General features: G+C 46.7%; 1 protein-coding gene across 4 annotated transcripts in view; it reads left to right on the forward strand.

Moving 5' to 3' along the window:
• KDM5B (lysine demethylase 5B) overlaps positions 1–19003 on the forward strand; it is a 768574-nt gene that overhangs the window by 622696 nt on the left and 126875 nt on the right. For all 4 annotated transcript variants that reach the window (XM_069239028.1, XM_069239026.1, XM_069239029.1 and 1 more), the window contains 2 exons: positions 5643–5822; positions 10058–10219. In XM_069239028.1, the coding sequence (XP_069095129.1) occupies positions 5643–5822; positions 10058–10219 (342 nt within the window). The remainder of the gene's footprint in view (positions 1–5642; positions 5823–10057; positions 10220–19003) is intronic.

The raw sequence follows: 19003 nt of genomic DNA on the forward strand, positions 1-19003 counted from the left end.
TGTGATACCTTCAGCCACTACTGGCTTTTTACCTAACTGCACTTTAGTGCTGAGGTTTTGAGCCTATTCTTACAATGCTTAAAGCAACATTTCAAGTCCCAGAATACAATGAGATTTCTGTTAAAAGGTCAGAACTGACTTAGTGCGACATTTGCCATGGTGCCGCATGGAAGCTATGAATGTTACACAACAGCAGGCCACATTAATGTAGTCAGGAAAGAGCATGGAAAAGCCATGGCAGGCAAGGCATGCTTAAAGCCTTAGCAATCAAGGCCACACATTATTCTGGTGTAATTCAAAAGTTTAAGATTTCACAAGGCACTATGCTTTTGGTAGAGTTGACCACCCCTACAATGGCATACTATTTATTGAGAAGTAGGTGATTGGCCACATGTGTCCAGGAACATATTTATTAAAACATTTGAATATAGCACCCTTACTGTTTAAATCCATTAAGAGTTCTGTCAACTTGAGTGAGTGTGAGAGGTAATGAGATGAGTTTGAATGACTATGTGTAGGAAAGTGCCCTCTTTCTTGGCATGGTTACTCCCGTTTTCTGCCTCTTGGTGTGTTTGACTGTGTCTACTGGGATCCTGCTAACCAGGACCCCAGTAGTTATGCCCTCTCCTGTAAAATGGTCCCCCCACGCAAGTCCCTAGTATATGGTACCTAGGTACTCAGGGCATTGGGGTTCCAAAGTATCCCTATGAGCTACAGCAGTTATTCTGCCATCCATGGGGAGCCCATGCAAAGGGTTCTGCAGGCCTGCCATTGTTTTCACTACAGGTCACTATAAGTCACCCCCATGGTAGACCCTCTCAGCCCAGGGGTGGGGTGCAGGTACCTGTGTGTGAGGGCCCCCCCCCCCCAGTAGCAGAGGTGCCCCCACAAACTCCAGATCTATTATGCTGGAATTTGTGAGTGCAGGAATGCTTTTTTACGTGTGTATTGGACACGGGTCACTACCTATGTCTAGCTACAGAATGGTAACTCCGAACTTGGGCATGTGTGGTATCAAACTTGTCGGAATGATACCCCAATACTGCCACCTCTCAGACAGGTTTCTGCCCTCCTGCTGCTTTATCTGATCAAGCCTAGGAAGGCAGAACCAAAGATTTCCTTTGGGAGAGAGAGGTAACACCCTCTCTCTCTTTGGAAATTGTAGTGACTGGCTTGGGAGGAGGGGTAGCCTTCCCAAGCCACTGGTATGCTTTGAAGGGCACATTTGGTGCCTTCCGTGCATAAACAAGTCCACACCGGTTCAGGGACTCCCAGTCCCTGCCCTGGTGTGAAACTGGACAATGGAAAGGGGAGTGGTGGTGCTCAGAGCTCCTCCAGAGGGTCCCCGGGTTCTGCCATCATGTTTCCATGCAGATGTAGGATTCCCCCAATAGTATTAGGGATGTGCCCCCCTCCCCTCAGGGAGGAGGCACAAAGAGGGTGTAGCCACCCTCAGGGCTAGTAGCCATTGGCTACTAACCCCCCAGACCTAAACACACCCCTAAATTCAGTATTAAGGGGCTCCCCAGAACCTAGGAACTCAGATTCCTGCAACCTAAGAAGAGGACTGCTGAACTGAAAAACCTGCAGAGAAGACGGAGACACCAACTGCTTTGGCCCCAGCTCTACCGGCCTGTCTCCCCACTTCTAAAGACACTGCTCCAGTGACGCTTTCCCCAGGGACCAGCGACCTCTGAAGCCTCAGAGGACTGCCCTGCATCTAGAAGGACCAAGAACTCCAGAGGACAGCGGCTCTGTTCACCAAAGACTGAAACTTTGCAACAAAGAAGCAACTTTGAAACAACACGCGTTAATCGCCGGAAGCGTGAGACTTGGCACTCTGCACCCAATGCCCCGGCTTGACTTGTGGAGAACAATCACTTCAGGGAGGACTCCCCGGTGACTGCGAGACCGTGAGTAGCCAGAGTTAACCCCCCTGAACCCTCACAGCAACGCCTGCAGAAGGAATCCCGAGGCTCCCCCTGACTGCGACTGCCTGCTTCAAGGACCTGACACCTGGTAAAGGCACTGCATCCGCAGCCCCCAGGACCTGAAGGATCTGACCTCCAGTGCAGGAGCGACCCCCAGGTGGCCCTCTCCCTTGCCCAGGTGGTGGCTACCCTGAGGAGCCCCTCCCCCCCCTTGCCTGCCTGCATCGCTGAAGAGACCCCTTGGTCTCCCATTGAAACCTATTGAAAACCCGACGCTTGTTTGCACACTGCACCCGGCCGTCCCCATGCTGCTGAGGGTGTACTTTCTGTGTGGACTTGTGTGTCCCCCGGTGTCATACACAACCCCCCTGGTCTGCCCTCCGAAGACGCGGGTACTTACCTGCTGGCAGACTGGAACCGGAGCACCCCCTTCTCCGTTGAAGCTTATGCGTTTTGGGCACCACTTTGACCTCTGCACCTGACCGGCCCTGAGCTGCTGGTGTGGTAACTTTGGGGTTGCTCTGGTACCCCCAACAGTGGGCTACCTTGGACCCAAACTTGAACCCCGTAGGTGGTGTACTTACCTGTAAAAACTAACAAACTCTTACTCCCCCCAGAAACTGTTGAAAATTGCACTGTCTAGTTTTAAAATAGCTATATGTGATTTATGTGAAACTGTATATGCTATTTTGCTAATTCAAAGTTCCTAAAGTACCTACCTGCAATACCTTTCATTTGAAGTATTACATGAAGATCTTGAACCTGTGGTTCTTAAAATAAACTAAGAAAATATATTTTTCTATACAAAAACCTATTGGTCTGGAATTGTCTCTGAGTGTGTGTTCCTCATTTATTGCCTGTGTGTGTACAACAAATTCTTAACACTACTCCTCTGATAAGCCTACTGCTCGACCACACTACCACAAAATAGAAAATTAGAATTATCTATTTTTGCCACTATCTTACCTCTAAGGGGAATCCTTTGACTCTGTGCATACTATTCCTTACTTTGAAATAGTGCATACAGAGCCAACTTCCTACAGGCGGGCATCTCCACTAGCTGGGATGCCCTGTGGCGCCGCAAAAAAAGGGGTGAGCCTTTGAGGCTCATCGCTAGGTGTTACAGTTCCTGCAGAGGGAGGTGAGAAGCACCTCCACCCAGTACAGGCTTTGCTCCTGGCCACAGAGTGACAAAGGCACTCTCCCCTTGTGACCAGCAACTCGTGTGGTTGTGGCAGGCTGGCAGAAACTTGTCAGCCTAGCACTAGGAGTCAGACTGGTATTCAGTAGGCATCTCTAAGATGCCGTCTGGGTGCCTTTTACAAAAATTCCACACTGGCATCAGTGTGCATTTATTGTGCTGAGAAGTTTGATACCAAACTTCCCAGATTTCAGTGTAGCCATTATGGAACTGTGGAGTCAGTGTTTGACAAACTCCTAGACCATATACTCTTATAGCTACCCTGTACTTACAATGTCTAAGGTTTTGCTTAGACGCTGTAGGGGCATAGTGCTCATGCACATATGCCCTCACCTGTGGTATAGTGCACCCTGCCTTAGGGCTGTAAGGCCTGCTAGAGGGGTGACTTACCTATGCCACATGCAGTTGGAGGTTGGCATGGCACTCTGAGGGGAGTGCCATGTCGACTTAGTCATTTTCTCCCCACCAGCACACACAAGCTGTGAGGCAATGTACATGTGCTGAGTGAGGGGTCCCCAAGGTGGCATTAGACATGCTGCAGCCCTTAGAGACCTTCCCTGACATCAGGGCCCTTGGTACCAGGGGTACCATTTACAAGGCTCTTACCTGGGTGCCAGGGCTGTGCCAATTGTGGAAGCAAAGGTACAGTTTAGGTAAAGAACACTGGTGCTGGGGCCTGGTTAGCAGGGTCCTAGCACACTTTTAATCATAACTGGCATCAGCAAAAGGCAAAACGTCAGGGGGTAAACATGCCAAGGAGGCATTTCCTTAGAGCAATGAATCAAGGCCAGGTCCTTCATTTGGACACGACTTTTCACTTATGCACATGACTCCTGAGTTCAGTAAGCTTGCAAATCTGAATATCTCTTAGGACTGTAGACACATCCTTGCTAAAGCCAGACCGGACAACACTACAAAAGCTAATAGGTTAAAATGGAAACGTTTCTGCTTATGGTGCCAAAAACACAATGTACATCCTAATCTGGCATCACCAGAGCAGATATTACCTTATCTCCTGTTACTAGCGCAATCAGGCTTGGTACTTGCGTCAATTAAGGTGCATTTTGCTGCTATATCCAGATATAGACGCTCCTCCTACTCTCTCTCCTTGTGGTAAAACAGGATCATTAAGCAATTCATCAAAGGACTGCTCAGGGTTTTTTCTCTAAGGGCCACCTCGACCCCCACCATGGCACCAGAATGTGGTATAAGCACAACTCATGAAGTCCATTTGAACCAATACACAAAGTGGACCTCAAGTTCTTATCATGGAAAGTCTCATTACTACTGGAAATAACAGCTAGATGGGTGAGCAGAGTACGGGCATTTACAACTAAGGAACCTTTCCTCACATTTACAGACGATTCAATGCTTCTCAAGACAAATCCGAAATTTGCTCCCTAAATCCCTTCGGATTTTCCTCTAAATAAACCAGTGATCCTGATGACCTTCTTTCCAAAACCACAATCACCAGCAGAAAGATCCCTGCATATATTGAACATCAAAAGATGTCTTCAGTTCCATCTGCATCACGCGCAACAGATCATGAAAACTGATCAACTGTTGATGGCATATGGGAATACTTGCTGATGTGATCCAGTCACAAAGGCAGAAATCACTTCATGAATTTCATCCGCTATCCAGTTCTGTCATTCTAAAGCTGGCAAGCCTTTAAGAGCAATGGTCAAAGCGCACTCTAATGGAGCCATCTCTACTTCGACTGCATTGTTTGCTGGAGTACCTCCAAAGAAGATATGTTGTGCTGAAACATGGAAGAATGTGCACACATTCGCGCAGCATTATTGCCTGGAATCAGTGCAGCGCAGTGATGCAGCTATTGGACATCCAGTGCTTCGCCACTTACTTCAATAAGTTGAGCCTCTGTTGATAACATGTTTCTTTTTATCTATATTTATACAGCTTTTTATATAGGATTGTTTATCTTTGTACATATGGGTACTTCTCTGTATAAATCTTATGCCCACCATCCGCTATTGATGCTATTAGCATAAACTGTTAAAAGTACTGTAGCTGCTTGTTGTTCTCATTCAAGCATGTGAATTTGAAAGATCGAGTACTGGACAAGAAAATTAGTTACTTACCTGTAACTGTACTTCTCTAGTGTTTGTATCTTTCATGGATTCACATTCAACCCACCCTCCTCCCCTTTGAGGCTCACCTCATTACTACGGGATTCATGTCCCTACCAGTGCTTGAAAATCTGAGAGGCTGACCCTCAGTTTGGGAGTATTCTAAAGGGTGATGTTAATTGAGTTTGGTTCATTTTAAAGGACATGGATAATCTACTAAAGTGATTGTTCATTGCCATTGTAGCCTATTTTAATGTTGTGGACTGCTTTGCTCTGATACTGTGGGATTCCCACTTCAACAACAGGATCAAGCATGTGATTCTATGAAAGTTACCATCACTGGAGAACAGTTACAGGTATGTTACTTATTTTCTTGCTTCTAATTGATTCTGGAATAGTAACTGATACTTTTGTATCTAGGCCAGCGGGCGTGTGCCAGTGCTTGACAACCTGATGGAACTAGTGTCAAGAGGTCGCAGTATCCCAGTGCATTTGGATTTTTTACCACGATTGGAGTCCCTAGTGTCAGAGGTCCAAACTTGGAAAGAGAGTGCATCCAGTACGTTTCTGACTCCGGACTTGAACTTCTCTCTTCTGGAGGTGAGTCTTCTAAATATTCCTTTGCATTAGTCCTAAGTAAAAATAGTGGTCAATTGAGTGGTTGTTCTATATGCACGTTTGGCCGCGTTTCTAATGGGAAAACAATATGCATTCACCTTAGCCCACAACTTTTTGGCTTTGCAAACTATTCAGGAATATTATTTGACTGGCAGTTATGCAGCCAGTGATAATGGACTTTGTAAGGAAATGCCTCCTTGGCATGGTTACCCCCTGACTTTTTGCCTTTGCTGATGCTCAGTTTGGATTTGAAAGTATAGCCATTATGGTGCTGTGGAGTTCGTGTTTGACAGACTCCCAGACCATATACTCTTATGGCTACCCTGCACTTACAATGTCTAAGGTTTGGCTTAGACACTGTAGGGGCACAGTGCTCAGGCACTGGTGCCCTCACCCATGGTATAGGGCACCCTGCCTTAGGGCTGTAAGGCCTGCTAGAGGGGTGACTTATCTATACTGCATAGGCAGTGTGAGGTTGGCATGGCACCCTGAGGGGAGTGCCATGTCGACTTACTTGTTTTGTCCTCACCAGCACACACAAACTGGCAAGCAGTGTGTCTGTGCTGAGTGAGGGATCCCCAGGGTGGCATAAGATATGCTGCAGCCCTGAGAGACCTTCCCTGGCATCAGGGCCCTTGGTACCAGGGGTACCAGTTACAAGGGACTTACCTGGATGCCAGGGTGTGCCAATTGTGTAAACAAAAGTACAGGTTAGGGAAAGAACACTGGTGCTGGGGCCTGGTTAGCAGGCCTCAGCACACTTTCAAATCAAAACATAGCATCAGCAAAGGCAAAAAGTCAGGGGGTAACCATGCCAAGGAGGCATTTCCTTACAGCTACCGTTTGCCTTTATTCCCAACATAGCCACACTTAGATCTTAAACTATGTAGGAGCTGACCACATTGCCCTATCTCTTTCCCTTGCTCTCCACTTCCTCCTATTTCCCTCAAATAATGGGCATTGGGCACTACGTGTTGCTGGTCAAATGAAGGGCCCAATATTGTCTGGACTTGTCCTGCACATAACTTATATTCGAGTATTTTATACCTCATGACTAGATTCCAATCATATGCACAATTTGTACTGATACTAGGCTGTAAGAACCATCCTGCACTTGTTGCTCCTCTCCCCCAACTTCCCATTATTCCCGTAGAATATGGGGTTAGACATTACGTATTGTGGGTCATATGAAGGGTCCCCAATTATCTGGATTTGTTCTATACATACCTTTATTTGAATATTTTATCATACTGTTGGGCCTGGTAATCCACGGGTCCTTTGACATATTTTTCTTCAACAAGCAATGAATCCCAATTGATATATGTGGGGTAGTGACACATTTATTTTTTTCTTATACTGGGACCATATCTCACCTGGCTACACCTCAAGATGGTGCCTAGCCGCACCTTACTTAAGGGTATGGCTGCTGCCACTCCGTACTGCTGAGCCGGCCCCAGGTGTTGGTAGCGCCGCATTGATGAGTGCTGAATCTTGCTAGCCATTGAGCAAGCCCTGGGGTGCGTTCAGCTCCTTATGTGATTAACACTTTCCATTGATGGACAGTGATTGTATTTATCTTCAAGCTTACAGCCATTCAGGAGTCCGATGGCCCCCATGTGAGGTCAAAATCGCTCCCCTGGGGAGGACTAAAATAAAGAAGTCTCAAGTAGCACCATTGATTCCAGGGCGTCGGAGGTGGGTAAGACTCTGGTAGTGCACAGTGACAGACCTTGTGAGTGCTACTAGTTGACATTGTGTCGTCCTACTCTTCTCTTGTTTTCCTTGTGTTTACATTTACTGTTTTGAGCTATGTGCCTTAAGTTAGATTCTTCTGCAACATAGCGCGGTCCTGTGCCTAACCCTAAGGGGCCCAAATATGACAAAAGAGGGCTAAACTATTCCCTCCAACTGCATTTGGGACTGCAATATAGGGATCTATGATAGACCTTATGTAGGCCTGCGATTGTGCAGTGTTGCCTCATGTGTTCACCTCCTTGCTGGTTTCAAAGTTTTGCACACATCACGGCGGAGTGTTTCACCCACCCACCAGCTGTTTACTAAAGATATGAAGTTGGTAGACTGTATTATCTATGTAGGCATTTTAATTGGTGATATTTATGTTGAGCTGTCATTTATTTTTACAGGTCGAATTTTCTCAGTATCCTATACCTCAACAGATATAGCTGCCACTACATGAGTATATTATAGCCTTAGAACCCGCCGTAGCGGGCTTTACCGTTTATTAAAGGCCCGTTCTCGCAATAAAGGCCCGAGCCGAAGGCGAGGGCCTTTAATATCGGGTAGAGCCCGCTACAGCAGGTTCTAAGGCTATTAGAACATTCTGCTATTAGAGGGCAGAATGTTCTCCTAAATAAAACAAAGGCTTCACAGAACCGGAGGGGGTTCAAATCCCCTTGGGCTCCGTGAGGCTTTGTTCACAGCTGCTGCTGTGAACAAAGAAGATTGGAATGTTGGCGCTGCGGGCTTTCACTGGCCAGTAAAAGCCCGGAGCACTCCATTGTTTTCAATGGAGCTGCCAACATTCCAGTGTTCTAATACAGCCTTAGAACCCGCCGTATCGGGCTCTACCGGCTATTAAAGGCCCGCTCCCCGCGTTAAATGCCCGAGCCGAAGGCGAGGGCATTTAACAAGGGAGAGGGACTTTAATAGCCGGTAGAGCCCGCTACGGCGGGTTCTAAGGCTATTAGAACATTCTGCCACACAGGGCAGAATGTTCTATTAAAAAAAAAAAAAAATTCACGGAGCCCGAGGGGATTTAAATCCCCTCGGGCTCCGTGAGGCTTTGTTCACAGCTTTTGCTGTGAACAAAGCGAACATTGGAATGTTGGCGCTGCGGGCTTTTACCGGCCTGTAAAAGCCCGCAGCACTCCATTGTCTTCAATGGACATGCCAACATTCGAATGTTCTAATAGGTATTAATAGTCACACATAACTTGTTTCCCAATCAGGTGTAGGTTAGGTGTCGCACTTGGTCCTTCTGATAGGTGTCACACTTGGTCCTCCCGAATTGCCTAAGATGCCGTTCGGCCACCCAGGGCAAGAAACAGGTTGACTCTGATTCATCTTTTGTGAGCTCTGAGGTCCATTGTCTCTTGGTACGGACACTACCTTTTTTTAAATCATGTCAAAGGGACAGACATTTTACATTACAAAGTGTTAACCATAGACATTTTTAACTCTCATACTTCACCACCCTACACACCTTATTCCTTCACTTGCATTCAACACAGCGGTCTCTTACTGAAGATCTCTGGCAAAGAGCCCCCCCTCTCCTAGTGGCCCGTATGGCATTGCAGCACTGGTCCAACGATGAAGCATGACATCTATTTGGGTGTGTGAGGGCCCTTCCTTCTGATCTGTTGGATTCCATTTCCCTCCAGGAACAGCACTCTTATTTGTTCATTGATACTGAGGATATTCAGGTACTAGCAGTGAAAGCAGTTGTACATGCTGCACACAAGCACATATATCCTTCTTTATTTTTATTTTTTTATGGAAGAGTTGGCATGCGTGGGTCTTTTTTGCTACATAGTATTTGTTCATATCGACCAATGCTGCTGTTCTCTATCACATAGGTGAAAACTAATCTACAACTCTCCTTGAGATAAGCCGTTATTGTGCAACTGTTTATTAACCAGCCTAGGCAAAGGATTTTGAGGCCTGTAGAGACCTGCCCAGTATCATAGAGACAATCCCCCACTTACAAGTCCATAGGGTAAGTTTATGATTAGTGGTCCCAAAGGACGCTGGACTTTATGGTCACTTGTCTTTTCAGTTCCTTATGTCTAATACATTATAAACAGACGGAACTTCATAATCATTTGGATTATGAATGGATAGAAGTTCAAAAGATGTGTGGTTCATCATTTGCTTGTGTTTTTCTCAAGGGGTTTGCTCATGGTTTTTAACACAATAATAATGAACTCCACTTGTCTGAGCTACCCTGTTTCTTCTAGGAAACCATTAAACTTTCAGATGACAAAACACACTTCTCAAAATATAGTCTCAAACACATGGAAACATTAACCTTAACCAATGAATGGCATTATAACAGTATTTTGTTTATTGTATTTGTTCTGTATTTTTTAATATCACAAATCATAGGATTGTTTTTTTTCTCTTCTATTTATAAATCAAATATAATTTTGAGATGTACCTTGACTGAAGAACTTGCTGTTCTTTGCTTTGTCATGTAGGTGCTTTGCCCCAGATGTGATGTTGGCGTTGTGGCACTTAAAAGAAAACAGAAGAAACTGAAGGAACCACCAGGTCTGAGTGGCAAGAAAGTATTTGTAAAGTTGGAAAGCCTGGCTGATTTGGAAAGAGCTTTATCTGAAAGCAAGGACACTGCAGCAGCTGTATGTATTCTATTCTGCAACTTCATTATTTCTTTCTTTCTGTTTTTTTGAAAACCACTTAGTCTTGCCAAACCTCATGCAAGACCATTTACAGTACTTCTCATCAGACTTTCAATGATGTTTGTTACAGCGTTGTTTTGGAAAAGAAGCTTGTAGGATACTGTATTGTGAAAGTATGGGGCTGAGCTTTTTTTAGTCTTGTTAGATATGGCTGAGCTCCCATATGCTAAAATAAAGCCACTGCCTTATAATTAATGCTTTCCAATCTTACCCTTCGTAGCTTGGCACAAGTAGCACAACTTTCCTCAGAGAAAGTGCATGTGGTGTATAAACATAAGTACTAAAACAAAAATATTCATGCAATACAATCACCAAACTAATTTACACGAAAGATAGACAATTCTAGATTAAATTGACCCCCTCAAGTACATCTAATGTAGGGATCACGAAATGCTGAAAAAAATGAATTGATTATTTATTGTATTTTTGAGGAAATGATTCAAGCACATTCTTGTCCTGTTTGTGCTTTTCAAATGTAGCCTCTAGTGTTTGATAATTCATTCCTCTTTGACGGCTATGAAACAAGCATTGGGCCCTAGTCGAGTGGTTTAAAACATAGTTCTTGCTGTCCTTTTAAAACCCCAACTCTGGATTTTAAAATATCTTTATGCTTCATGGACCATACACCTACCTGCACAGAAGGCCACAGGTGGGGAACAAGGCTTGCCCCAATTTCTTTTAGGACCACAGTCAAAGGTTGGCTTCCAGGTGGACGTGCCTGGCTTTCTCATGATGTTACACTGATTCTATTTCTGGGACTCTGCTTTTTCCCCGTCTGTTTGAAATGTTAGCTGCACAACAGGAGGAACTCCTAGTTAAGACTGAATGCTTTTCCAGTGGTTTTAGTAAGAGACTACTGTCCCTAGTTCTCACAGAAGCCTTGAAACACCAAAAGTTCAAATGAAGGCAGGTCGAGACAAAAGAGGGGTTCTTTAACTGCAGTCTGTCATTTTAATTATAGCAACTATCTAACATGTAAATGTGATGCGAGCTTTACTTTATATTGGCAACTTGCTAGTAATTGGAAGTGGTCTCATTGGGTCACCCCCCTCCCCCGCCCCCCAGAACCCCTGTTTCCTACACCTAATGGCTGATTCAACCCACAGTGTACTGGGTCCCATCTTTCTTAAAAGGTTCCAGAGAGGTTTAGCTGTGCTCCTCCTCCATGGGTTCCACTCATCCACCCTAAAGTCTGCAATTTATAATCTTGGCTAGACCTCTTGTTGTTAAAGCAAAACACAGCCCTTTCACACCCTTGCTGTCTCAGAGAATGAAATGTCTGAAAGTCAGTTAGAATAACGAATTCAATTAGATGTATTATCTTAGTTTTTTTTGCATTCTGATGCTACAGCAAATGTCAGGATTTGCTGTGTGTCAAACTGCCTCTATTAAAGTATTGACATTGATAGGTCCTTCGTCCAACCAGATCTTTGATCTGGGGCGCCATCATCCCCCTGACAAGTGTCAAACTCTCCTACAAGTACAAGATGTGATTCCCCTTAGAATAGGGTTTGCCCTAGTAATCCCACATGCCCTAGGTTTTGAATGCAATGAAAATATAAAAGCGGGAAACTGCAGAAAAAAAATCAGTCTGTTTAGACCATCAATGGTGCAATCCGTTGTCTCTAGATATGTGTTGTTTTAGTCGCAACAAATCATTCATACAAACATATCAAACAGTGCGTGTGCTTGTGTACCCACCTCAAAATCAAATCCTGGAAAATTATAAAAGCCTAAGGGAATCAATCATTTGTATTCTTTTACACAAAATCCTTGTTGCTTCCTCTGTTTCATAAAACTGTGTTTTTCCAAAGCTCTTCCAGGATCCAGTTCACCTGAAATTAGTCACAACTTTGTCTTGAAGTCCCACAAATAAGATGTTTATTAGGTTAGATTAGGAAATAGGAGGAGCCGGTGGCCCTGCATTACTTTCATCAAAGTACTTTTAGAGCTGACTGTGTTAGATCTACTATTAATTCTCAGTAATGGTTGAGGGCTAGTTCATAGAGGCATGGCTGCTTTTCACCTCTTGTTTTATGATCTAATCCTGCATTTGATTTGCTGAAGTCTTGCTGCAACCTGCATTCTGAACCTCTGGAAAGTGAGAGCCAGGAAACTGTCTCTCACTGCATAAAGGTTCAAATGGTAGCAATCTAGGTTCATAAAAATCGGAAGAGAACATGGAGAGCCCCAGTTGTAGTGGTTCTGTAGTATGGTTCTGTAGGAAGTTGGCTCTGTATGCACTATTTCAAAGTAAGAAATAGTGTGCACAGAATCCAAGGGTTCCCCTTCGAGGTAAGATAGTGGCAAAAAGAGAATTCTAATGCTCTATTTTCTGGTAGTGTGGTCGAGCAGTAGGCTTATCAGAGGGTAGTGTTAAGCATTTGTTGTACACACACCGGCAATAAATGTGGAACACACACTCAGACTTCCTCCAGGCCAATAGGTTTTTATATTGAAAAATATATTTTCTTAGTTTATTTTAAGAACCACAGGTTCAAGATTTACAAGTAATACTTCAAATGAAAGGTATTTCACTTAGATACTCTAGGAACTTTGAATAATCACAATATCATGTACGGTCTTTGTAAAAATGGCAATAGGCTATTTTAAAAGTGGACACAGTGCAAAACTCAACAGTTCCTGGGGGAGGTAAGTAAAGGTTAAGTTTGCAGGTAAGTAAAACACTTACAAGTCTCAAATTTGGGTCCAAGGTAGCCCACCGTTGGGGGTTAAAGCAACCCCAAGGTTAACACACCAGCTGCTCAGGGCCAGTCAGGTGCAGAGGTGCCCAAAACAAATAGGCTTCAATGGAGAACAGGGATGCCCCGGATCCAGTCTGCCAGCAGGTAAGTACCCACGTCCTCGGGGGGGCAGACCAGGGGGGTTTTGTAGGGCACGGGGGGAAGGACACAAGCAGGCACAGAAAGTACACCCTCAGCGGCACAGGGGCGGCCGGGTGCAGAGTGCAAACAGGCGTTGGGTTTTAGATAGGAAGTAATGGGCAGACCAGGGGGTCTCTCCAACGATGCATGCATGCAGGCACAGGGGGGGCTCCTCTGGGTAGCCACCACCTGGGCTAGGCAGAGGGTCGCCTGGGGGTCACTCCTGCACTGGAGTTCGGTTCCTTCTGGTCCTGGGGGCTGCGGGTGCAGTTTCGGTTCCAGGCGTCGGGTCCCTTGTTACAGGCAGTCGCGGTCAGGGGCCTCTGGATTTCCTCTGCAGGCGTCGCTGTGGGGGCTCAGGAGGGTCGCCTCTGGTTACTCACGGGCTCGCAGTCGCCAGGGAGTCCTCCCTGAGGTGTTGGTTTTCTGCAGGTCGAGCCAGGGGCGTCGGGTGCAGAGTGGAAAGTCTCACGCTTCCGGCGGGAAACATGAAGTCTTAAAAATTGTTTTTGTTGCAAGAAAGTTGCAGATTGTTGAACAGGGCCGCTGTTCATGGGAGTTTCTTGGTCCTTGGTTGCAGGGCAGTCCTCTGAGGCTTCAGAGGTCGCTGGTCCCTGTTGGATGCGTCGCTGTTGCCGTTTTCTTCGAATTTGGGAGACAGGCCGGTAGGGCTGTGGCCAAAGCAGTTGTCGTCTCCGTCTTCACTGCAGGGCTTCAGGTCAGCAGTCCTTCTTCTTGTTAAGGTTGCAGGAATCTTATTTCCTGGGATCTGGGGAGCCCCCAAATACTGAATTTAGGGGTGTGTTTAGGTCTGGGAGGGCATTAGCCAATAGCTACTGTCCTTGAGGGTGGCTACACCCTCTTTGTGCCTCCTCCCTGAGGGGAGGGGGGCCACATCCCTATTCCTATTGGGGGAATCCTCCAAAACCAAGATGGAGGATTTCTAAAGGCAGGGGTCACCTCCGCTCAGGGCACCTTAGGGGCTGTCCTGACTGGTGGGAGACTCCTTGTTTTTCCCATCATCTCCCCTGGACTTGCCGCCAAAAGTGGGGGCTTTGTCCAGGGGGCGGGTGTAAGGAAATGCCTCCTTGGCATGGTTGCCCCCTGACTTTTTGCCTTTGCTGATGCTATGTTTACAATTGAAAGTGTGCTGAGGCCTGCTAACCAGGCCCCAGCACCAGTGTTCTTTCCCTAACCTGTACTTTTGTATCCACAATTGGCAGACCCTGGCATCCAGATAAGTCCCTTGTAACTGGTACTTCTAGTACCAAGGGCCCTGATGCCAAGGAAGGTCTCTAAGGGCTGCAGCATGTCTTATGCCACCCTGGAGACCTCTCACTCAGCACAGACACACTGCTTGCCAGCTTGTGTGTGCTAGTGAGGACAAAACGAGTAAGTCGACATGGCACTCCCCTCAGGGTGCCATGCCAGCCTCTCACTGCCTATGCAGTATAGGTAAGACACCCCTCTAGCAGGCCTTACAGCCCTAAGGCAGGGTGCACTATACCATAGGTGAGGGTACCAGTGCATGAGCATGGTACCCCTACAGTGTCTAAACAAAACCTTAGACATTGTAAGTGCAGGGTAGCCATAAGAGTATATGGTCTGGGAGTTTGTCAAACACGAACTCCACAGCACCATAATGGCTACACTGAAAACTGGGAAGTTTGGTATCAAACTTCTCAGCACAATAAATGCACACTGATGCCAGTGTACATTTTATTGTAAAATACACCCCAGAGGGCACCTTAGAGGTGCCCCCTGAAACTTAACCGACTATCTGTGTAGGCTGACTAGTTTTAGCAGCCTGCCACAAACCGAGACATGTTGCTGGCCCCATGGGGAGAGTGCCTTTGTCACTCTGAGGCCAGTAACAAAGCCTGCACTGGGTGGAGATGCTAACACCTCCCCCAGGCAGGAATTGTCACACCTGGCGGTGAGCCTCAAAGGCTCACCTCCTTTGTGCCAACCCAGCAGGACACTCCAGCTAGTGGAGTTGCCCGCCCCCTCCGGCCAGGCCCCACTTTTGGCGGCAAGGCCGGAGAAAATAATGAGAAAAACAAGGAGGAGTCACTGGCCAGTCAGGACAGCCCCTAAGGTGTCCTGAGCTGAAGTGACTCTAACTTTTAGAAATCCTCCATCTTGCAGATGGAGGATTCCCCCAATAGGGTTAGGATTGTGACCCCCTCCCCTTGGGAGGAGGCACAAAGAGGGTGTACCCACCCTCAGGGCTAGTAGCCATTGGCTACTAACCCCCCAGACCTAAACACGCCCTTAAATTTAGTATTTAAGGGCTACCCTGAACCCTAGAAAATGAGATTCCTGCGACTACAAGAAGAAGGACTGCCTAGCTGAAAACCCCTGCAGAGGAAGACCAGAAGACGACAACTGCCTTGGCTCCAGAAACTCACCGGCCTGTCTCCTGCCTTCCAAAGATCCTGCTCCAGCGACGCCTTCCAAAGGGACCAGCGACCTCGACATCCTCTGAGGACTGCCCCTGCTTCGAAAAGACAAGAAACTCCCGAGGACAGCGGACCTGCTCCAAGAAAAGCTGCAACTTTGTTTCCAGCAGCTTTAAAGAACCCTGCAAGCTCCCCGCAAGAAGCGTGAGACTTGCAACACTGCACCCGGCGACCCCGACTCGGCTGGTGGCGATCCAACACCTCAGGAGGGACCCCAGGACTACTCTGATACTGTGAGTACCAAAACCTGTCCCCCCTGAGCCCCCACAGCGCCGCCTGCAGAGGGAATCCCGAGGCTTCCCCTGACCGCGACTCTTTGAACCTAAAGTCCCGACGCCTGGGAGAGACCCTGCACCCGCAGCCCCCAGGACCTGAAGGACCGGACTTTCACTGGAGAAGTGACCCCCAGGAGTCCCTCTCCCTTGCCCAAGTGGAGGTTTCCCCGAGGAATCCCCCCCTTGCCTGTCTGCAGCGCTGAAGAGATCCCGAGATCTCTCATAGACTAACATTGCGAACCCGACGCCTGTTCCTACACTGCACCCGGCCGCCCCCGCGCTGCTGAGGGTGAAATTTCTGTGTGGACTTGTGTCCCCCCCGGTGCCCTACAAAACCCCCCTGGTCTGCCCTCCGAAAACGCGGGTACTTACCTGCAAGCAGACCGGAACCGGGGCACCCCCTTCTCTCCATTCTAGCCTATGTGTTTTGGGCACCACTTTGAACTCTGCACCTGACCGGCCCTGAGCTGCTGGTGTGGTGACTTTGGGGTTGCTCTGAACCCCCAACGGTGGGCTACCTTGGACCAAGAACTAAGCCCTGTAAGTGTCTTACTTACCTGGTTAACCTAACAAATACTTACCTCCCCTAGGAACTGTGAAAATTGCACTAAGTGTCCACTTTTAAAACAGCTATTTGTGAATAACTTGAAAAGTATACATGCAATTTTGATGATTTGAAGTTCCTAAAGTACTTACCTACAATACCTTTCGAATGAGATATTACATGTAGAATTTGAACCTGTGGTTCTTAAAATAAACTAAGAAAAGATATTTTTCTATATAAAAACCTATTGGCTGGATTTGTCTCTGAGTGTGTGTACCTCATTTATTGTCTATGTGTATGTACAACAAATGCTTAACACTACTCCTTGGATAAGCCTACTGCTCGACCACACTACCACAAAATAGAGCATTAGTATTATCTATTTTTACCACTATTTTACCTCTAAGGGGAACCCTTGGACTCTGTGCATGCTATTCCTTACTTTGAAATAGCACATACAGAGCCAACTTCCTACAGCGGGCATCTCCACTAGCTGGAGTGCCCTGGGGTATTGTAACACGAAACCTGAGCCTTTGAGGCTCACTGCTAGGTGTACCAGTTCCTGCAGAGGGGAGGTGTGAAGCACCTCCACCCAGAGCAGGCTTTTGTTTCTGTCTTCAGAGCACAAAGGCCCTCACCACCTGGGGTCAGAAACTTGTCTCTCAACAGTAGGCTGGCACAGACCAATTGGGTAAAATACAGGGGGCATCTCTAAGATGCCCTCTGTGTGCATTTTTTAATAAATCCAACACTTGCATAAGTGTGGGTTTATTATTCTGAGAAGTTTGATACCAAACTTCCCAGTATTCAGTGTAGCCATTATGGAGCTGTGGAGTTCGTTTTTGACAAACTCCCAGACCATATACTTAATATGGTCACAACTGTACTTACAATGTCTAAGAATAGACTTAGACACTGTAGGAGCATATTACTCATGCAGCTATGCCCTCACGTGGGGTATAGTGCACCCTGCCTTAGGGCTGTAAGGCCTGCTAGAGGGGTGACTTACCTATGCCACAGGCAGTATTTTGTGTGCATGGCATCCTGAGGGGGATGCCATGTCGACTTTGCTTTTTTCTCCCCACCAACACACACAATCGGCAGTGTGCATGTGTTAGGTGAGGGGTCCCTTAGGGTGGCACAACATATGCTGCAGCCCTTAGGGACCTTCCCTGGTCACAGGACCCTTGGTACCACTGGTACCTTTTACAAGGGACTTATCTATGTGCCAGGGGTGTGCCAATTGTGGAAAGAATGGTACATTTTAGGTGAAAGAACACTGGTGCTGAGGCCTGGTTAGCAGGGTCCCAGCACACTTCTCAGTCAAGTCAGCATCAATATCAGGCAAAAAGTGGGGGGTAACTGCAACAGGGAGCCATTTCCTTACAGGTTCCATTTAACTCATGTAGTTGAATAATAGGATTTAAAAGTGCACAGCTGGATGCACTGTCTTCTTCCAACTAACCTGTTAAGAAATGGCGTGTGTTATTCGTTGTGGTTGTGAGACCTCATTGTGTAATTCACTACCAACTCTGTAAGGACCAGTCAAGTTTTATTTGTGAAACCTTTTCTCAACCCTGGGTAGCTGTGGCTTTGTATAAAGCACTTAAACAGTATCAAAACAATTGACAAATAAAGAATTTAGACACTCAAGAAATCCAACACCAATGTATAAAAATGGCTTATACTTTTATGAGTTTATGGACACCAAATAGAAAAAGATCCACCAGAAGGTTCCAGAGATATAGGTTATACAAGGAACAATAAATTAAGACTATAGGAGAGTACCCTCTTTTTGGCATGGTTACCCCCACGTTTTGCATGCTATCAGGGTGTTTAGACTGTCTCACTGGGACACTGCTAACCAGGACCTAAGTGACTGTGGTCTCTCCCTCTACCTTTGGTTATCTAGGACCTTTGTGCACTCCGCAATTGGCATACTGGTGTCCCCTTATAAGTCCCTAGTATATGGTACTTGGGTACCCAGGGCATTGGGACACAAGGGGTCCCCCAGGGGCTGCCGTATGTATTGTGCCACTTGTGGCAGCCCATGCAAAATGTGTAGCAGGCCTGCCATTGCAGCCTACATGAAAGGTGCATGCACCCTTTCACCACAGGTCACTGCACCAGGTCACCCCTATGGTAGTCGCTCAGAGGGCAGGTTGGAGGTCCCTGTGTGGGAGGCCACCCCTGCATGAACAGAGGTGCTTCTGCGAATTCCAGTTACATTGCACTGGATTTCATAAGTGCGGGGAAGCCATTTTACCTGTGTACTGAACAGAGGTCACTACCTATGTCCAACTATATAATGGTAACTCCGAACCTGGACATGTTTGGTATCAAACATGTCGGAGTCATACCCCAGTACTGTTGCCAGTATAGCTTGTATAATTCTAAGCACTCTAGAGGCTCCTTGGAGGACCCCCCATATAGCTCCTACCAGTCTTCTAGGGTTTTCCTGGCAGCTTGCGCTGCTGCCACTCCTCAGACAGAATTCTGCCCACTTGCTGCTTGACCGGCTGAGGAAGGCAGAACAAGGGATTTCCTGTGAGAGAGGG

The sequence above is a fragment of the Pleurodeles waltl genome, chromosome 6 (genome assembly GCF_031143425.1).
Source record: "Pleurodeles waltl isolate 20211129_DDA chromosome 6, aPleWal1.hap1.20221129, whole genome shotgun sequence".
NCBI classification, from domain to species: Eukaryota; Metazoa; Chordata; class Amphibia; order Caudata; family Salamandridae; genus Pleurodeles; species Pleurodeles waltl.